At 39.6% G+C, this 22,584-nt stretch overlaps 1 protein-coding gene across 3 annotated transcripts; it reads right to left on the bottom strand.

Moving 5' to 3' along the window:
- Nucleotides 1-1,080: 1,080 nt before the first annotated feature.
- Nucleotides 1,081-19,841, bottom strand: gpr156 (G protein-coupled receptor 156). 3 transcript variants are annotated; one of them, XM_027011862.3, is made up of 10 exons: nt 19,301-19,841; nt 11,629-11,780; nt 11,327-11,454; nt 10,992-11,127; nt 9,191-9,301; nt 8,818-8,943; nt 8,003-8,098; nt 7,133-7,369; nt 5,744-5,905; nt 1,081-4,609 (listed from the first exon to the last, which is right to left on the bottom strand). In XM_027011862.3, the coding sequence occupies exons 2-10, from the start codon at nt 11,743-11,745 to the stop codon at nt 3,182-3,184; spliced, it is 2,541 nt and encodes an 846-aa protein (XP_026867663.2). In that variant the 5' UTR covers nt 11,746-11,780; nt 19,301-19,841; the 3' UTR covers nt 1,081-3,181. The 3 variants fall into 3 exon arrangements, with proteins under 3 accessions (XP_026867663.2, XP_026867666.2, XP_026867664.2); XM_027011865.3 differs by having other exon boundaries at nt 19,305-19,841; XM_027011863.3 differs by having other exon boundaries at nt 19,343-19,841.
- Between the last annotated feature and the right edge of the window lie 2,743 nt (nt 19,842-22,584).

The raw sequence follows: 22,584 nt of genomic DNA, 5'->3' as shown, positions 1-22,584 counted from the left end.
AGATTTAAACCAAGAAAAGAAGCAACTCAGTTATAAAACCGCTAATTGCGGCCCGCTGGTAACCAAACTGTATTGCTGCTAATTGACTGACACTGTCTACAGTTTTGCTATTGGCCTACGCATGGTATTATAGAGAATTGTCTGTATACTCGTAATTAAAAATGTACTAATCACTTTTTTACATTAAATGAAATAGATTACAATTGGCTACAGTGCTGGGATTTATGTTTTTAATAACTGTTTGGTGACTTTAAATGCGACCAAGCTCTTTCAGTAATAAACACTGTGGTTATTAAATTTTCAACGCATGAGAAAATATATTGTCAAAATCACAATGTATCATGAACAGATTTCTTGTGTTCGTTTACCTGTTCAGTTACATGCAGAAAGCCTCTGTTCATCACTCGGACCAAAGCTCAGAACACAAAGTTCCTGAATATGAGAGAAACTAGAGGAAGACAGGATAATCTGCCTTATCAGCAAAATGGTCCTGAAAAGGTAAAGTGCTTTTTATAGAAATAATGTTTTATATGTTTGTTTGATTGTTTTAAGATGAAATGGAAAAATATATTCTGGTTACTGAGATTAAGGTTAAAGATTATGGTTAAGATTAAATCATTCTTTGCATATGTATGTAATTGTGTATTTTCAGCATTTTGGCCAATTTCTTTCACATTTGTCCCCTCATCCTGACAAGGTATATAAACAAATGTCTATGTGTGCAAACTTGGTGGTAAAACATGTGAGGCAACTGACATTGCTCTGTTATCTGATGCCCAAATCATATAGGACTCAAACCACAGCCAGCTTTTCACATAAATCATTTGTTGTTAATATTCTGGATGAGAGATAATGACATAAAACCCTAATGGATAGACCTCTGATGGCATCAGTAAGGAAGAATTTGATAGGGAAGACAACGAGAGAGAGAGAGAGAGAGAGAGAGAGAGAGAGAGAGAGAGAGAGAGAGAGAATGAATAAAAGATAGACTCAGGAGGTGATTTTGAACAAGTTCACTTCTCATTTATTATTCATTCAGAGCTGGTTAGAGGTTAAGAGTCCTGTGGAGCTTTCCTCATGCTCTGGGTTGGGTTATGGAATTTGTAATCTCTAAAATGCAAGTAAATGCATTTACTGTATATAACCACTGTTAGATCCTGTTTGTTTTTCCATATTCACATTCAGGCAAGATGTCATTTCCAATGTAATTCCACCATTTAGCAGGAAAAGACACTACCTTGTATCTGACAAATCAACATCAACTGTCGAGACTATCTGGGTCACCATTTCTATCACACCTCCATTTAGAACTGTAAAGAGTCAGGCCATGTCACAGTTGGGAGGGAATACAGCAGCATATCCTTACATGAATGCTGCTGTTTTCTCCACTGTCGAGTTTTACCTTTTTCTTCATTAATATACATGTTACAGGTGTTTTCTCCAAAGTTCTTGATGTAGCTAAGCAGTGAGAATCTATGCTCTAACACCAGGTAAAATGAACACAGTGGATACTATAGATACATTGCTTTAAGAATGTATTGACATTGTTGCAGTGTAGTTATATATGATGTGAAAATGTAATTGAAACTTTATTTAGGTCAAACTTATTTGACAAGATTGGATGGCGCTTTACTCTTGAGCTAGTTAAGCGCCTGCAGGAGGTTTATAACCATATTTTGTCTACAAACATCACACGTGCATGTCCAGTTCTTTTCATACATGCTATTCAGTCCTCTCCATATACAATAATTATGTTCTATTTCTTTTTAAAACATGAAAAGCCATGGATCTCAAAAAGAACTGGTCATGCTTAGGTAAAATATCTTTTTTGTTCTATAATGCAAAGATATGTCTAGGCAAAGCTAACACACACACACACACACACACACACACACACACACACACACACACACAGCACCAGCAGCAGCGTTAATTTGTCCAATAGTCTAGAGTCAATCTTCCATTAAAAACACACATTTATTGGCATCTTAAATTATCTGATGCTCATTGCATTTTACAGAATCTAACAAATTTAGTGTGTGAAGGGTATGATGATTAGACAAAGGACCATACTGTGCACAGCAGGTACACTCAAGTAAAAGAAATTAGTGAGAGCAAGCTATTGTGCCTGAAATTGAAACTAAATAGTATTAAAATGCAAACCAAAGGAAAAAAGTGGAAATGTAGAAGCATAACAATAACAGTAACACTTCAGTTTACAATTATAAACAATTAAGACATAATAATTGAGGTGTCCACAACTAACATTCCTTTTCTTAAAAAAATAAATTAGATAAATAATAAACCAAGTGCCCAAAATGACCTTACATTCAAACTTGACAAAAATAAATAGAAATGGAAAACAACACAAATACAGTATGGAATTTGACCTTTGAGCATTCTGAAACACTGGGACACATATATAAATGAGGTGATTTTATTCAGGTCAGTTTAGTCTCTTCAGTACAGTAACTCTGCTCCATAAATATACTTTTCTTTCATTAATGTGTATGCAGAATATATAACGCTAAAATCAAAATGACACAAATGTAGTGCCACATTGACAAAATGTGAAAAGATATATATGTTGCACATTTTTATGTTATGTGATTAACACCTAAGATAGCAAGAAATATGTTTGTATTGTAAAACTTCAATCAGATCTATGTGATACATTTTCAAAATATTCTTATTCAGAATATATTTTTAAAAGCTATTTAATTATTCAGTCATAACAAATTTCATCACAGTAACTGTATTTACAATACTTTACTGCGTGTAATATGCACACACATAAACACAATATAATTGAATGTCAAGGAAGGCTCACAAGCATCTAATAAATCACATTAAGTGGAATAAAATGTAAACTAGTTCTCTTTCCCACTGTAAAGGCCTAAAATGATCTCACTGTTAACTCTCTCTCTCTCTTACTACAAGCACAGGTGTAACACAGATATGCTAATGAGACATAAGGTGAGGAGGCCCATAAATGGTGAATAATTTGTGCTGAGGCATGTTTAGGGCTAAGCTGCCAGTGTCTGCAAAGGCAGAAGAGAAAAAACAATATTTATATTCTGACCCAAACAAACAGGTAAGCCATTCAGAAATGGCAAATAGGTTCTGTCATATCTTTTCACATATTAGATCTTCTCTCTAATTTTGTCTAACTCCACTTTGTTCAGACAAGTGTAGGCTTAAGGTCATCTTTGAAGTTGACCACAGGGTGGGAAGAGTGGTACAGCTCCATGTACTCACTGTCTGAGGTCTCTGAGGTGCTGCTGCTCTCGCTGTTGGAGGCATATGGGTGGTGCAGGCAAGCTTCACAGTAGGGCCGATGGTAGTAGCTGTAATCCTCAGAACTGCTGGATTCGGAGTCGGAGTATCCATACAGGTCTGCGGCTCCAGTCCCCACCATAGACATGGCTGAACCTCCACGGTTCACATGTCCTGCCAAAGGACTTATGGGGCGTCTCTTAGATGAAGTCTCTTGACGGGTTCGTCTTGAAGCCCTCCTGCCAGATTGGGATGGAGCATTTGAGTCATGCCGAGCCCCCTCGCTCTTGCTCCCCTCTTCATCCCCACTCTGGGAGTCTCGGCACTGAGAGGAGTTCGCTGTGACAAACTGTGCTTTTTTGGAGTCACATTCCCTCAGTCTCTCCTGACTAGATGGCGCAGATGCCCTCCTACAGCCAGGGGGTGCTGAGCCTGGGTAGTAGTAGGGAGGTGACCCCGTTCTGGAGGAGTGGAAGGGAGGCCTTCGTTTTCGCATCATATATGGTGAGATGCTGGGGAAACAAAACTGTAGATGTGACTGTGGTGAGAGCGGAGAAAGAGGAGCGAGAGGTGAGAAGGTGATGAGGGAACTAAGATCATCGTGAACAGGATTAAAGGTTTTTCTCACTCCATTTGGTGATCTGAGTGAGTTTCTTACAGCATCCACACTCAAGTCCTGCAGAATCTCCTGCAGCTGCTCGCTGCTCACATACCCATGACAACCTACCCCCGTTACCACTGATGGTACAATGGAATCTACCGCTGAACTTGCGATATATCCTTGAGATGGACTTGACCAAGCAGGGGACGGACGCGTGGAGCCTTCCAATTTATTCAGGTTAACGGACGAATGCAGCAGTATGTCTCCTACCGATGAGGATCCAAGGCCAACAGAGGCACTCTTAGAGTTCGCAACAATGTTCACTTTGGACTGCATCACATCTGTGTACATTGTCAGACTTTCACTCTCAGGCTTCGATTGACCGATCTCAGAGTTCTGTGAAGCCCCATCTGGACTGTGAGAGGTGCGAGGTGGGGAGACCACCGGTAGCGATGAGGAGGGATCAGGAAGTGAGGGTGGAAGCATGTATGGAGGAGGGGAGAGTGCAGCAGGGGGAGTAGACACCACACTTCTCACAGGCAGTGGAGATGGAGGAGGCTCAGGAGGACGCTCGAGAGGTACCAGTGTGGTCCGGGTGGAGGATGAGTTGAGGTTGGTGGCAGAAGTGCTCATTTCTCCTTCAGCCTGAAGGTGGCTCACAGACATTAGCTTCAGCAGTTTGTCCTTGGCACTGTTAACTTGCTCTTGGAGGCTGTCAATCACTGCATTTTTCTGCCATTAGGAGAACAAAGACGTGGGAGAACAAAACCACATTTCTTAAATTTGAAAAGCCTGAATGCATAAAGCAAAGCCAAGCACAAACTAGACTCAGTTGTCTCTTGTCAATACTAATGTGTGTAATAGGATATGAATGTGAAAAATTGATTTTAGATCAATGGCTATATTTCTTATATTTCTATTTCTTTTTTATGTTTCTTTTATACATATGACCGCTAGTCTGTACAGTCATATGGGTCACTGAAAATGGCAAAGGCACAGATAAAAAAGCACTGCAAGTGAAAGAGTGAGACAGGAAAAGCCTTAACAGGATATGAGGTAATAAAGCGGTGCTTTGAGGAAATGTGAAACAAAAGGGCTGTGTTTCAAATATGGGTCAATGACGCATGGGACACAGCTTCTCACACCCAGCCCTGGAATCCTCATCTGGAACATTCATAAACTACTGACCTCAAAGATCATGGTGCCATCTTAATTCCAAGCAGCCCTTTAGTGTTTTCTTTAAAGAGATGCATGGAAAAGACAGTGTCATGTCACAGTCCATAATTACTATGTACAACTGGTCTGTGTTTACCTGGTGTACATAATTGGACAACGACACAATTTTGTTGTTCTGGATATGTCTTTCAGCAGACTTCATTGAAAATGATTTAGTGACTGTGAGGTTAAAGTGCAGTCTGACAGCTTGGTGGGGCTATGTATTAAAATACTATGGAGCTTTCATGCAATATAGATAGTAAGGCCCTTAATTATGACAAAAAATGTGCACTTTAAAGTCATGTTCATTGTTTCCTTACATATCCAGTTTAGTAAAGTTCTATCAAATTCTACCCAAATTTGTTTTTCTTTCCAATTGCTAAACTACACTTTTTTTTCCACACAGCACACCAGTGTATACATGGAGACATAAGGCATAAAGCCCCAGCCCTTCCTCCTGCCAACCAGAGCTCCAACTTTAATCCAACTCACATATTACTACTAATCGTGGTCTTGAAGAACATCAGGGATATTATAAGTAGGCATGTTAGATTATGGTGGAGCTAAATTCTGCGGGGTTTCGGGAGCAGGGGGATCTCTGAAATGTTGGGTCACCCTACTGTGCATGATGATGGAGCACAACATTTGTACCTCACTGATTAGTCTCTTCATTGAGTCGTGTTCTCCCAGCAGGTAGAAGATCTCATCCTCGCTGTAGATGGAGCGTAGACTTTTGCCGGGGCTGTTGAAGTATTTGGCCATCTGGCTGGAGTGGGGGTTCACCTCCTCTTCAAACTGCTTCCACTGGCTTAGCTGGAAGAAAACAAGGTAAAGAAAGTTGAGGCATATCAGAGTGTTCCTACTTATATAGGTGTTGCAGTTTCCTCATACTGTTCTGAGGCATTTGCAGATGTGCATGGTTCATGCTTTTGTGGTATTCTGCACACACACACATATACATACCCACACGTACACACAAACACCTCCTCCTCTATATGCACACAAAATGTTTGATGACTACTTCATTTGTCATTAACATGAACATTTATACCCCTTCCTGGTCTTTAGGCTCCATGCAGTGTGTGCTAGCACTGTTTTCTATCTGTGTGTGAGGGTGCCATGCTGGTGCCAGTCTGGAGGATGTTTACTTTGCATGAATCAATTCTATGTAACTGTCAGTGCTGACTGACAAATATTCAGGTCAAATACTCAGTTGAATTAAGCATGCCTACCCTTTCTCGGCAACCATTCTAGGGTAATAGGAGACATGGGTGTTATATTGCCACATAAGTGTCTTGCTGTAGGTATGAAGGGCATGTAGGTAGCATGCTGTCTGTTTCTAAATGTAATCTGAACCAGGAACCCTCTGGCTCAGGATGTGGAGGAGATGGATCACAACCACCCAGGGTTACTTTGGAATGTACATAATCGAAGATAGTGACTCCACATATTGAACATTTTAGTTAAATAAGCTTTTGTCGGTACATCACCAAAACTGACTGAGAGCTGATTTCTGTTTGGGACTTTAATCGACAAGAAGATGTTATTTACAATCACCAGACTTTTTTCTTGACCACTGACCATTATCATATGCTTGTTTTATCAGTAGTTAGAAAAAAGAGTGAGTCAGTAATTTCAGACAAGGACCACTCTATCAATTAACTAACACAGGCTATGATCTCACCACATTGACACGGATTTCTGGGTCCACACCTTTGATCTTGGCTGCTGAGTCACTATGTCTTGAGCTAGCTTTATCGATTGGTAATGCCCCAATTCATTATTTAAATTCAAACTTGAATCAATTGGAAGAAGCTACTGACAAAGTCTGACTCAACATTTACCCGGGACTTTTTGTGCGTGAAAAAACAGGCATATCCCTCAATACAACAGTATCTCCCATACTTTCACACTAAAAATAGACTGATGTTCAGCCTCACCTGATCTTCATTGTCAATCATTCCTGTGTCAATCATTCCAAATGTTTGTGTCATAAAAATAGTTAGCTGATTCTAGCTAAGCAGGCTGCGCATTGCTCACCTGAGGGACAAACAGCAAGCAGTTAATGACCGTGGTGCAGATGAAGATGGCTCCGGACACCACGCCATAGACCAGGTTGGGCCAGGCATACAGGTAGCGAGAGATGGGGACGGCCACGGCAGTGGATGCTGTGGTAAGGCACACGGCAGCCACGATGGGCAGAGTCTGGTTGACTGGGGGCAGGCTCACGTTGCTGGTCAGCCCAGCCAAGTATGTGCCATAGAGCAGCACACTGCCCTGCAGAAGAGGGCAAGAGAGCTTTACTAACTACTACATGGCTTATCACTTCAAACTTTATTATTAAAGGTCAATTTACTCTAATACTGTTCTGCACTCATTACAGGCAGTTAGACATTCTTAGACAATGGTAACACAACTGGCCTCAACACAACTGGTCACAATTAAAATGTTTGTATTAAAAACAAATACAGCGTATTATACAGTTGTGTAGTTTATAATGTTGCTGTCAGGTATAAGGATATTCTCTTCAGAGCTTTTTAATCATAGAAATAATAAGTTTGTAAACTGTAAGACCATAAAAGGGAACTTAGGTAGGATGCCCCGAACATGACAGAATCCCCTTGGGGCTTTAGCATTTTTCACACTGTTTGATTTTCATTGTAATACCTTTGTCACAGCAAGTCTGATCTTATAGTTGAAGACACTCGTGTGAAGTTTAGGAGCAAAATGCAGTTTCATTGTTTCATTATTATATTGAACCTGATTAGTTATTTAACAACCCTTTGGTGAGCAGGAATGGGTGTGTTAGGAAGGTTTAGGCGGAAGGCTGTTCACTTTGACAGTCATGTATTGCAAAAGGTGTTGAAGATATAGGAATTCATAGCCTATAAAATGTGAAAGAGGTCTTACCTTGACTACGGAGAGGAGAGTGACCCACAGGTCTGTGTAGTGAGAGGAGCAGGAGTCCATCTGAGACAAGGAGTAGCGCATATCAAATCCTACTACCTAAAATATAGGGAAAAACCCCTGATGTGAAACACAGCATTGCTTTACTGTTTATCCTGCTAGACAATATTAACAGCAACATGACTTTGTGCGATCAGATGCAGTACACAGGTTTTTTTATTTATTTTGCATCCCCACAATGTTAAAACTGAGCCCATCAGTCATAGTCCAGTAGTAGCAGTCCAGAAGACAGTGTTAAATGGAAGCGCATTAAATGATAGTTAGAAATGATCCATGCTGGCCTTTATTCATTATTAGCTTAATCACCATTTCTGGACAAGATGTACATTTTAAAGCAGTCAAAACAAACTAGTTGTGGCAAAACAAGCTAGTTTTGCCTTTTAGCCAGTATTTTTCTATACCAATTGTTCTCCCCCATGCCATTACCAGTTCTGTCTAGGCCTTGAAGAGTCTGTCTAGCTCCCTCTATTGCACCACAGGTACCAAAATGAAAAGGCAAGGGACATAGGACAGCTGAGCTTGGAGGAGAGTGCCAACTGTCCAGTTAGGTATACATGACCTAACAGGTACCTGTGAATGACTGGCAATGTCTTGAATGAGGAGAGAGGAACTAGGCCATCTTTCATACCCAGTGAAATCAGGGCCAAACAGTGCTCATGCACATTCCCACCCCTGGATGACTGAAGCATTGCTAAGGACCGAGGGTGTCTCGTGAGCCTTGCAACAGTGTTCCTAACTGCTGTAAACCAGTGCAGTACCTTGACCACAGCGCTGACTGACCGGGAACACTCAGCAGGGTCAGTAAGACCCCACGCAGACAGAAGTACCACATCCACCATGATCAGCAGAGCTACCATAAACATGAGCTGAATGTCGCGGATGATCTGAAATGCGATGAAACAAACAACAAATGCTTCATATCCTGACTGTTAGTAACAAGACCCAACAGGAGACATTGATAGTATTAACAAATTAGGACTGTCTTGTATCTCCAAAAGTACATATTAGATTAGAATATTCAGACCTCTTTTATCCAATAATTTAGGAATTTTAAGAAACAAAGAATCCCTGTCTGAAAGTGTAGGTGCTGTTTTTTAGTAGAGTGTCTGTATAGCTCTGTGTCTCACTCACCACTCTCTTGTCAGGTACACGTTGGGTGAAGACCCTGTAGAGACGCCATGTTTTCCCCAGGATGGGTCCAAACACAAGAGAGCTACCAACACACAGCATCCATACCCGCACCTGACCCAGAGACAGCGTGGGAAACGGAGTGATCGTTAACATGACTTCTATGCATGACTCCTATGCTTTATTGAACTCACCGATTACATGCGCAAGACATGTGAAGTGCTAGGGTACTACCAGCAATTTTTGCACGATATTAAAAAATGAGAAGTTGTATTGTCAGAGATTATGAGCAGTTTTACCCTACATAAGAGGTATGTGAACTTGTTTTGGTTTCACATGTTGAAACTGAAGCTGCCTAATCCCTGATAAACTCATCACTGGGGGACAAAGACCTCCAAGTGTTTATTTATGAGAACCGTTAAGCCACTGCTAATTCATGCAGGACGACAGCTTGGATAGACACACATGCACATACCCATGTAAATAAATACAGGGTCAGGCATGCATTCAGCATAAACTCAAATGCAGAGCTAAGACATGGTTAGTGACATTCATTGACTTTTCAAGGGACACTGAGCACTCCAATATCAGGGAACTGGTATGATTTGGTCTACAGAGCTGTGTCATGCAAACATTGGGGAAAAGGGGATTCCAGTGTCTCAAGCTTTTTTTCTACCCCAGTTTTCTCCCAATATTAGCTATATCCCATTTCACCCACTAGCTAACTAATTCTCCCCCCACTGCACAACGCCATGAAGCTGGGAGGGTGAATGCTAATATGTGCACCTGTAGCTAACCACAGCATCATTTTGAGCTACCATCAACGTGATGTCACAAGCTTTGTTTACTGTAGATTTCCATTTGAAACAAGTTTTTCCATATTCAATCTTTTCCTTGAAATGTATGAATTGTAGATTCATTTGTGATCTGGACACAAACTAAATGCACAAATGTGTGTGTGTGTGTGTGTGTATCAGTGAGAGAGAGAGAGAGAGAGAGAGAGAGAGAAAGAGAGAGAGAGAGAGAAAGAGAGAGTGTGTGTGTGTGTATCAGTGAGAGAGAGAGAGAGAGAGAGTGAGTGTGTGTATCAGTGAGAGAGAGAGAGAGAGAGAGAAAGAGAGAGTGTGTGTGTATCAGTGAGAGAGAGAGAGAGTGTGAGTGTCTGTGTGTGTATCAGTGAGAGAGAGAGAGTGTGAGTGTGTGTGTGTATCAGTGAGAGAGAGAGAGAGAGAGAGAGAGAGAGAGAGTGTGAGTGTGTGTGTGTGTATCAGTGAGAGAGAGAGAGAGAGTGTGTGTGTGTATCAGTGAGAGAGAGAGAGAGAGAGTGTGAGTGTGTGTGTATCAGTGAGAGAGAGAGAGAGAGTGAGTGTGTGTGTATCAGTGAGAGAGAGAGAGAAAGAGAGTGTGAGTGTGTGTGTATCAGTGAGAGAGAGAGAGAGAGAGAGAGAGAGAGTGTGAGTGTGTGTGTGTATCAGTGAGAGAGAGAGAGAGTGTGTGTGTGTGTGTGTATCAGTGAGAGAGAGAGAGAGAGTGTGAGTGTGTGTGTATCAGTGAGAGAGAGAGAGAGAGAGTGAGTGTGTGTGTATCAGTGAGAGAGAGAGAGAGAGAGAAAGAGTGTGTGTGTATCAGTGAGAGAGAGAGAGAGAGTGAGTGTGTGTGTATCAGTGAGAGAGAGAGAGAGAGAGAAAGAGAGTGTGAGTGTGTGTGTATCAGTGAGAGAGAGAAAGAGAGTGTGAGTGTGTGTGTATCAGTGAGAGAGAGAGAGAGAGAGAGAGAGAGAGAATGTGAGTGTGTGTGTGTGTACCATCAGCACAGCTCTTGCTCCTGCTCCCTGTATGGGTGATCTGTCCTCTATAGCAAACAGGAAGCCACTGGTGTATGTGAATACACTCCCAACCAGAGTCAGCATGTTCAGATTGGGGCTGGACATTTTCACAATCCTGATAGATAAAGTAATCAGAATCAAAACATGTTCTCTAAACGATTTTGACTTATTTCTAGCGATCTTGAAATAGTACAAAAATAAAGAAAAAAGGAAAAAGGAAACTCACTGCCTGCTATAAGGCCTGTGAGAAGAAACATGGGAGAATGGCACAGGAGGGTGATGGTATATGGAAAGGCATGAGGGGCTGTTTGTACCTGTTGTTTTTGTAACGGATGGTGAAGATGAGGAAGAGGAAAGCCAGTAGGATCCCACAGGACAGTAGGGTCCAGACCACAGCACACAGCACTGGAGACAGAGACCTGCTCTGTACCTCCATTACTCTCTGTGCACACACACAAACACAAGCAAAAGGCATAATGTGGTATCATGATATCATAAAACAAACAGTAACATCATCCAGGCCTGAGTGCACAGTTTAGGCTGTATGTCTTACCATCTTACCATACCTTGCATTATGTGTGTGTGTCTATGCAAGTGTGTGTGTGTATGTCATTACCGTGGACAGAGTGCAGAGTCTCAGTAGGATATCCCCGCTCTGCTGGCTGTTGACTGCCGGCTGGATGAAGCAGGATGCAGACTCACAGTCAGCACTGCAGTTTGGCCTGTTTTCCATCACTTCTTCACTATTTCTTACTGCTCACATGCATCCTGAGGAGCACAGTGCTGCTTATATGAAGTCAGCAGTGGAAGAAGCACTTCCTTAACTTATCAAGCCTTAACTTATGTTTGAGGCTAATACAACCTCTAAAACCTTTTAAAGTCAAATTAAATGAAAGTTTTAAAGCATTTGGTTTGAAAATGATTTATTTATTTCAAAATGTAACCAATTAGAAGGTGGGAATCCCCCCCCCAAAATAATTACTTCAGTAGAGCACTGACCCTGAAAATCACCTAAAGTACACAGTAACTCAGTAGGTATACTTTGCAGATTGACCACTGTATATAGTGTCAGAATTTTACAAATTTTACCCCTAACACCCAAGACAGTGTCACTGGAATTTGTGTCAAAGCTTAAAGTACAATTCTACAAGACTGATATAAAAACATTTAAATTACAGCCCAAATCTTTCAACAACATTGCATTGTGTGGCAAGAATTTAACTCAGACAATCAAACAGACAGAATGCAAGATGAATTAAAAATAAGACACAAAGTGGTGCTGAACATGTGAATGCTAAATCAGTTCAGCTTCAAGAACCCTCAATCAAAAACCAAATCAAACACCTCAAATTACTACTTTACACTCAGAATGCAACTCAAACTTCTACTTTCTAAAGTCTAAACCCAATGATCATGTTATTGATCTAAATGGCAGCAAAGATGAGAGAGCACTTGGGGTGAGATTTCTACAGCCTTTAGTGAGATCCTGAGGAGACCACCGTGAAACAGGGAGGCTCTTGGTCCTAAGCTCTGGGCTGCTTATATAAAGCAGCACGGAGTGGAAAAGGTTACATTATGAAAAGTGTGTCTATCATTACTAGAGGCTTGAGAAACAGCAAAAGGATATAAAAGTAGTTTCTCTTTTTAGTTTCTGGTTAAGTGACATGTTTAAGTGACTAGAGGAAAATTCTCATTGCTCATGTCTAAGGATTCAGATGAAAGTGATCATGTCACTTTCTAAACCAGTTTAAATCTGGCAGAAACTTTACTTTGAAAGTTCTTCAAATTAAAGGTTGAAGAACATTTGAAGACCTTCCAGGTTCCTCCTTTCAGTGGCACAGTGTGAAGTTATCCCGTAGGGTCCTTGTATGTTCAGAATTGGCCTGCATCTCCAGGTAAATGACGCTGCAGAAACGTAACACCAGAGGGCACTCTTCTGAACACCAATGTAATTTCATGTAACAGGTTTTTCAAGATTGCCGTTACATTTTCGTTATCACAATATGGAAAATGACTGTTATTTTGAACCATCACTCTATCTGAGAAGTGAACCCAATTTTAAGAGGAACCAGAGCAATAATTCTTGGAGCTCACCCTTTTCGGAGATAATAGCATCTCTCTTCAAAATACACAATTACGTTTAGAACCTATTTGAGACACTGTAGCAATCATAAAGGCTTGTCTTCACACTATCTTTTATGGAACCATATCTCTCACATGTAACATGTACACACTGAAGAGTTCAGAGTTAACTCTGATTGGCCAAAAGATGCATGTGTAAGCCCATATCACCTGTGTAGATCAGGCATGTACGCTTTGGTATTATACGTACAATGTAACCACAGCTAACTTGAAAAGATGCCAAATACAATTACAGTGCACGTTGATCCGCTAGTGTGAGGTGCCAGAACAGCTTAGGTGACGACTTTAAGAGAGCTTAGATGTTGCACGAACTTGCTGCGGTAATGACGCCGTCGTGTTCTGGGTAATAAAATCCTTCAAGCCTAATTGCGCAGTTCAGTGTTTCATTTTACCACAGTACTCTCTCTCTCTCTCTCTCTCTCTCTCTCTCTCTCTCTCTCTCTCTCTCTCTCTCTCTCTCTCTCTCTCTCTCTCTCTCTCTCTCTCTCTCTCTCTCTCTCTCTCTCTCTCTCTCTCTCTCTCTCTCTCTCTTTGTGTGTTTGCATGCGTAAGCGCACAGAATGAGTAGTGTACTGGCATCTGACCTCCCCGGTAAATATATAAAAGGTAGAAAAAGAAACAAAAACTGGTAGAAAAACATTATAATCTCTTGCTGTGGTTATCTCAGTTAATAACGTCCTAAATATCTTCATATTTGAGTTGTCAACTCAAATGGCTTGCCTTAAATAATTTAATGTATACAATTTACTTAATTTATTTAACTGTACCAACTGCATTAATTGTGGCGTACTTAACATTATAAATTTATGGTCAGAAAAATGTCAGGCTGTAAAGTCTGTCTTCACACAAACCTTGCTTGTCAAGTTCAACTTCCACAGCTTTTACCCACGAAAGGATAAAGCCCAGAAGCTAAATAGCAACTCTTTGATTCTTATTACTAGAGACGACTCGTTTTGACAGACAATCCCAACGTACTTTACGATAAACCCCGAAATTAAATGTGTACGAACGAGGCCAGGTAACCACTAGACCAGACATAAACACTGGCAGGTAAACTGGAAGGGTGAACCGTAAATAAGTGGCACTGAGAGCCACTGGTGCAGCTGCATGGATACACAATTAAAAAAATCTCTTTCAAACATGTTTATCAGGCAGCAGCCGTTCAACAGGCTGCTGACAAACTAGCAAATTCATTGGGATAGCGGAGATAAGTAAGCTTTTCTATACTTGCTACGCACTGTTAGCAGTAAAAGTTCGCAACACAATGAGTTAGTTACCTAGCTGAATAGGAGGTGAGTGTTCAGCCAATAGGTTCCCATAGGTTGGTTTTCAATACAGAGCTTAATACACAGGCATTGATAAGATCTCTCATATTACGGTGCCTATGTGTTATCCTGTACGTAGGAATCTCTAGCTGGAAAATAATCTAGAGCTTTACTGTTCAACCCTGCATTTCTGCAAGGCCGACAACAATGACAGTTCACCTAAACATGATTTTTTTTTTTTAGTGATTAAAACATCTTGATCACAATATTTCGAGGCAAAATACCGAAAGCTTTGTGGGCTATTTGATTTGATAATAGGGAACACTAAACAATTTTGAAAAACAACTCATTACTGCCCTAAGAATGTGGGATTTTTTTTTTTTTTTCTGAATATAATAAATTTCAATTACATTTTGAGTTATTTTATTTGAATAAGTTTATGTGAGTCCACATTTCTGTAATTTTTAAATTGTCAACTTTAATTATTTTCTGTTAGGTTTTACAGTGTAAATAAATGAAAGCACCTATTGGAACAGATGTTTGAATGAATCTCTGGTAGTAGTGGCCTTTTAATAGATAGGCCTATAACAACACATCTATTCATGATTATGATTCAAACAGAACCATATTGATTGTACATATATATTGTGTACAATTGGTTTTATAGCAAAATTCCTTTCATATTTATGCATATAAGCTAATATGATAGTTCTGTATTGCATCACATCATGTATCTATGTATATGTAGAGATGGCTAGATATTGTGATTAGCCCCTACATGTCTATGTTTGTCCTGCATTATTAGAAATGTCTGCACCCATATGACTAATGCCTAGATGCATATAATAAAGCACTTGTGAGAGTCAGAAAGTTTGAGAGTATTGCTATGAATGAGTAAGCATTGTCTGAATTTTAAGAGTCTGAATGCATGACTTTCTAGTTCTGACTAAGCCTCTTTTATGGGTGTGAGTTCTACTTAAAAGCCTTGTCCATCCTCTTTCTAGCTATCTATTTCTTGCAAATACAAACACACCACCATTTCACTTAGACATAAAATATCTGTGACATAACTATGAAGCACAGTCTCTAACATTAGTTTATAACACTAGTGTAAATCATTGATTGAACTGGTTCGATCAGAATTTATACTTCAATCGAAGACGATATTCCTTAATACTCTAATGTTAATGTATGTCACTTCTATACTTTTTCTGCTCTTCTATTTTATTTTTGGTTTTATGTTTTATCTTAATTTTATTTCTACTTTATCCTTCTATAAAGCACCTTGTAATTTTTTTATTATTATTGTTGTTGTTGTTATTGTTGTTTTTGTTGCTGTTTTTACTCCTTTTTTCAGTAAATACTGTATACCTACAAATATTGCACAAAATGTTACTGGTGTCTAAATTTACTAATTTACTTGTGATATATGTAACTTTTGCACACTGGATTATGGAATAATCAGAAAAATATAACAATGTTTTGAATTTCAATTAATAAAGCATGACAGTCACTAAAAATAGGAGGGCAAGTATTTTAGGAAATGCATCATAAGTGTGTGTGTGTGTGTGTCTGTGCATGTGCATATGTGTGTGTACAATCAGCTAAGAAAGCTGCATCCTAACACTGTAACCTGTATATAACACTGTAACCTGAACTCAAATTCTAGCTCCAAAAAGCAAGTAGCTAGCCCTTACCATCCTAAACGTGGGTTGGCATTAACAATCTGGACATAAATATGGTAATTTATGAAAACATATTATTTTCAATGTTAACTTGAACAGAACAACATAGTACAAATTATAGAATATAAGTTGAATTTCTGAACAGAATTTACATTTTTATCTCAACTGTAAATCTCCCTGGATGTATGTTCAATATGACACTTTAAAAACCAACATTCTTCAATCTGCACTGCACTGTTTACCACAATGCCTGCTCTAATACACCTCAGCAATAAACTCATGAAAATTACGATACTGATGTAATGAGCTGACTTGAGTCTGTTGAAGGGAACATACTGGAGCCCTCCAGGAATGGGAGCGGAGGTGATTCCCACAGATAGTGTTAGTCACCCCAAACCAGTCACACTCTCATGAGCCAAAGACATCCATCAGCAGTTTACTAAACAAATACCGCCAAATAGGTCACTCTGCCCACTCCACTAGTCTGTTACTATTATTACTTTAAAGTATTTTGCATATATGCTATGTGTAAACAATCTTTATTTAGTTTATTTAGTCCATACAGTTTTCCACACACAGACATTTTCAGTGGAGAACTACTAATGTTGAAAATTAGGCCATAGCTAATCTCCAGTCAGTGTTTGCCAAAAAACACATCAAACTTCTTCAGGATTGCTTGTTTGAGACAGAATGTTCTAAAAAGCATCAGAAATATTGCACCTGTTGCCCCAATAGGTGAAAATCCTGTTGGTTTAACCAGGTCATACTATGCTGGATCTAAAAGAATGAACCTATTTAAGCATGTGGTTTCTGTAGTGTGTAAATGACTTCAAATTAATATACTTCTAATTTTTATAAAAACAAAGCAGTCCAATTTTCCTGTATTTTGAAAATCTAGGGTGCATTTTCCCCTAGTTGAATGATGTCTGGTTAAATGATCAGATACTTGAGCTTGATCAGAACTGCCACTGTTGTGTGTTTATTTCTATAGAAGCGTTGCATCTTCACCACTGTGACCTTTGTTTCTATGAAGCCAATGACTATTTAACTAGGATATAGTTTGTTAATAGAGTTCAATCAGCTCATCTGAGTTCATGCTTGATATAAAATTTCATTTTCCACTTGCCATTAAAATAACTGATAGCATCTTATTTCCTTTTCATTGTTCTCTAGTTTGTGTTTTATTCTGAGGTTTCATATGTAGGGTTAAGATATAGTAGCCTCGTAGCCTCTGGAGACGGCATTATAAAGACGTGAAACAGTGCCAGAAAGGTTTTATCATTAAAGCCCCTCTATACTATTAACGTATTCTGGCAAACTGCATAATGTTACGCACGCATCAACGACCACACACTCACACACAGTTTAACCTTTTTTTTTTTTTTTCAAAGCGCTCATAATATCTCCTCATAAGTGATCTGGACTACTTATCACCTTATTGTTATATATCGATACTGTTCCTTTTAGATTACAGAATGACAGAATACAGAAGATTACAGAATTGTTTAGTTTCGTTATAAGCAGTTAAAACGTGACAAGGTAGCTTTAACCATCGTCAATACTGAGCTTTTTGAATAGTGTGTTATTTCATAGTTATTTGTTATTATATTCTCATACTGTCTATAACTACTTTTATTTTTAGGTTTTTATGGTGTTTTTGTGCTTAATAACGTACATTGGTATAAATTGGCATAATAATATTAATAATAATAATAATAATAATAATAATAATAATAATAATAATAATAATAATAATAATTATTATTATTATTATTATTATTAATATTAATATTATAGACCTATTGCAGACTGACATGCTCACAAATTATGATACATGTTGTTTCCCTGTTCTGGGTGGTTTGAAAATTCCAAAGCTATCGTCGCCTTCCCAAATTTAGATCTGTAGTTTTACGGTTTCCTGTAGGCCAAACCGGTGGACAAAGGCATTTCCGACCATTTTTCACCAGAACCCAGTGCGCCAAGATGTATGGGATGTCTTTGTCACACCACAAGCCTCGAAACCGCCATGCGCTTAACAAGAGAGATAGGGGTCTCCAAAGGTTGTTTATCAACTGGACACCTATCAGCGCAGCACCTACAGGTCATGGCTTCCCGAGGCATACAATAATCCCTAAAGCAAAAACGTTCGTATCAGTAATGACTTCTATAACTGCAGAACTTTACAAGAGAATGTGGTTACTGAAATTGTGGCTGAAGGCCAATGTTGCATAGGCGTGTTAATGATGACATGTGTGTTGTCCTATTGAAATGGAATTTCCCGTCATTAAAAACGAATGCTGAACAGCCGGCCTTGCGCTGGAAAAAAATAAGACATTTACAAAAAACTATCAAGGTAACTGCTCTCACAATTTAATTAATTTAGTACATTTTGTTGTAGACAACCGTTTTTTCATTGTTCCATCACACTAAGCTGATTTAATCACTTTTACATGAAATGCAAGTACCAGAAGCTATTCGTTTTCATTCGGTTAAACGTGATGGCATTTTAGTTGACTGCACAGTCGTAATACTTAACCTGTTCCTTCCTTTCTTTCTTGAAACTTCTAGAGATCTCAAACTGGCAATGAGACACTTAGTGTTTGAGGTATAATACTGAAACATTCCTCGTCAACCTGTAATCCGTTTAGCAATTTAATCTAAGATGATAAAGTAAGAATGTCAGTTATTGGTATACCCCCTGCAGTGCCCCGCTTTCAGAAAGCGCCAGTGGGTAAACTGGCTTATTTCGCAAAATGAGAACAAGAGGTAATGGAACCACATGGCCTCATGCCAGTGAGATTAGTTTGTGACTAAAATGTCATTTTCTCTGAAATACATCAGACCATATCGTGAGATAGCCACAGGCTTATTGACAAAATGTGAATAGAAGACCTAAACTGCACAAGATATTTTGATTTAATGCATTTTAAAAATCTCTCTTCATGGAATATTTAATGAATACTGATCTTGGAAAACATCTTAACATATTTTACGATATTTGGTTACTATGCGCCTAGCAATAACAAAGTTGAAACAAAACGACAAAATAAAATTATTCTAAGAGTTATTTTTAATCGAAATTTTGTGGAACTGTATGTTCTTCCTTTTAAGGTGTGTGTGTTTTTTTTAACGCAAACATGTACCATTATACCAACTGCAAAATGCATATGAACAAGCACACGAAGAGTTGACAAACCTACGGCAAAAGCGGGAAGTGTCAGACAGACGCGTGGATTACCCAAAAGCTTTTCCTTCGCCTTCGCTCCATCCTTTGGGGTTTTCTTAATCGAAATAAAACGTCCCGTCTAGGCGTATCGTGTCTTTCACATTACACTGTCACAGCTGATACGATCGAAAATACATTTATCGTCTTTGAATAAATGTCAGTCTGCAATCACTTCCATACTGCCGGTCATGTGGAAGTGAGCGGAACGAGAAGGCGAGGGAGAGAGAAAAAAGGGTTTAAGGGGGCTGGAAGTTCATAGGGTAATTAGGTGGTAGCGACCGAACCAGCGCACTTGCGCAGAAAGTTCGCAGTGCTCCCGCGAGCTTGTAGTTTTCCCGCACCCATGTGAGTGACATGATGTGAGCAACTGACAGAAGTGGTTTGTTTTTCATTTGGTAAATATATCTAGTTTGGGGAAATATCAAAGTCGTATGTTGTTGTCGAAAGAGTAGCACCTTTTCATTACTATTTTTGCTTCTTCTTTTTTTTTAGCATCCCGCAGCTCACCAGTTTTAGGTTATTATGTATGTATCCGTTTCAAACCATGATAACTATGGCTGAAGTCATTTGGCGTCGAGAGCTCTCGTGGGACAGGGTGGCGCGTGGGACAGGGTGTATGCCACCACAAATCGAGTCATGATCTCTGTTCAAATAAATACCGTCCTATCATAACACAGCTGGAAAGAAATACATTTACGACACAGGGTCTATTACGCACAGGTGTGTGTGTGTGTGTGTGTGTGTCTGAGAGAGAGAGAGAGAGAGAGAGAGAGAGAGAGAGAGAGAGAGAGACAGAGACTCTTAATACAGTCACTGCTTTTGTGCGTGCGTCAACAATGATACCCCTAAAAAGAAATACATTCTCAAAGGTTTGTTGGTTTCTACAAAGGTGCCATTAAGCACAGGTTTTTCTATACTTTTGCAGATCTGACGTATTCAAGGGATTGTTTCTTCTGCCCAAGAAAGGCAAAAAGTACTATTAAAACTTGACAGGGATTTGCGATGTGACTCCACGCAGGGCCATTCCTGGTGAGGGTGTGACATCCCAGCTCTAGAGTAAATGTAATACCCTAGAGAGCACTCTTCGGGATGCGCGGTATTGTGAGTAGTCTTATATTTGTCACAGAAAAAACAAAACAAATACAAAAACAAACTGTAAGACAAAACTCAATTTACGGTTGCAGTTGCAAGACAAGGCAATAGCACATAGAGATCCATTTGGGGGTGTGGGTTGATCCCAGGTATTAAAAGTCTCGGCGTAAATAAGTATTTTTGATAGACAGAACAGTGTGTAGGTATGATGCGTCAACAGTAGGTGGCACTGTTTAATTCTATCAAAGTCGCGTATTGTTACGTGTGACGGTCAATATGATCTCATTCGTGCCATTGTAATTGTCTGCTTAAGAAATGCAAGCAGAATTAGCCTAACTGGCAAATACTACCATAATATTACACCATTACACAGGGCCAGCAGCCATATCTTGCATATCACTTTTTCACCCCAATATGCAATTTGCTGTACTGATGTTAGTTTTCATACTCTGAAGTAACAGCTGATTATTACGCTACTGTATTTAGATTTAAATTGTAAATGTAAATTTATGTTCATGGGTTTAATGGCTGATTATCAGTAAGTCATAATGATGTAAGGGTCAGAACTCAGCACTGAAGACCTATATCAGGTTATGTCCGAAGCATACTCAAGTTGCAAAGCCCTGTTAAATATTTTATTCGGGCCATCCAGCAGAAGATGGCTGCCAACAGGCCTGGGGCCAGGATAGTGGGGAGAGACGAACCAAATGATTAGTGCCTAAAGAACACATGGTACATTTCTGTGGTGTAATCTATAATAACTAAAGCTTTTCTTTTGTCACAGTAGAACAACAACAGGCATCAGTGTATTTAATCAACTAAAGCAATGACCAGTTATGCCTCAGTATTGTAAGAAGCCAAACCAATTCATACTGCAGAATTGATTGTTCATATTGCTGTGTGGTTATTCTCCCATCATTTTCAAAACAGTGTTAATCTGTACAGACCATAACATCATTAAGTGCCAAAGCAGTGTGAATCTGATCTGTGCAGAATAGTACATCCATAAGTGCTAAACTACTTACAAAACAGTACAATTCACCTCTACTTGTAGGCTTCAAGGTCTATGGAAGGCCATCAATTCCCACTCTATAAGTGTTCTAGGAACGGAAGCAAGTTGTTCTCGGAAAGCCGAACAGCTTACCTCTGGTCTGAAAGACAATGCTGCACTGCACACTCTGTTCTCATCAGTCTGAGGAAAAGAATGTTCCCGCTGCAGGCCATGCCATCATGTCATTAGATTTCTATAGTTACACTGTCATCACCCACGTATATACAGATGATCAAATCTCGTAGTCTAAAGAATCCAACAGTTAGACAAATGACTGATTCATGAGGGCAGAGTGTCAGAGTTACAAAATGGTATGCTCCACAGCGTACTGCTGTACTGATTGTAGCCTGACATTCTAGGTACATGCATGCAATTTGGCCAGTCTGCTTAAATGCATGTCTGTAAACAAGATCCTGCACAGTGTGATAACAGTGCACAAAATATAGTGGAGATCAAGTGCGAGTAGATATAGCACCCACTACCCCTTCTGTGACTCTCATAAGACATGTCTTCCACACAAAAAAAATATTTTTGTTAATCACCTTTTTGTATAAAAAAAAATGCTTGTAGGGAATTTAGCATGCCATGTACCACTAAGGGTGACCACTGCTTAAAACTAATCAATAATTTTTTATATTTTCCCTAACTTCTGTAGGGTAGTATAGTACTATCATCTTCCCATCTTACCAACAGTAGCATCAGCTCCAGGAACTCCACCACTGACAACCCTCGGGGATGTTTATGTCAAAGTTCTTAATGCTGATCACATATCCATCATCCAGGCTGAGCTCCATCCTCCCAGGTATGTATAATGGCACCATTGAACATCCAGGTTAGTTCTTCTTCCAGATAGAGGAGTTTATATAAATGACCCTCTGACTGATGGAGTGTCAGGCACCTCACAACAGTTCAGGCACTTCACTGCTTTCTTCTCACAGCCATTTCAATGCAAAAGATTTGGTTTCGTCCTGGTGTCGTTCCATATATCTCCCTGGCTCAAGTTGCAAATGACAGCAGGCTAACCCACAGACACACTCATGTACACACAAGTGCACACACCCAAACATACACACACCCACACTCACCCCCCCCCCCCCCCCCCCACCCACAC

Source organism: Electrophorus electricus, chromosome 4 (assembly GCF_041902795.1).
Source record: "Electrophorus electricus isolate QZ-2024a chromosome 4, ASM4190279v1, whole genome shotgun sequence".
Classification (NCBI taxonomy): Eukaryota; Metazoa; Chordata; class Actinopteri; order Gymnotiformes; family Gymnotidae; genus Electrophorus; species Electrophorus electricus.
The sequence above is the reverse complement of the archived record's forward strand: the minus strand, read 5'-3'. Positions and strand labels throughout refer to the sequence as shown.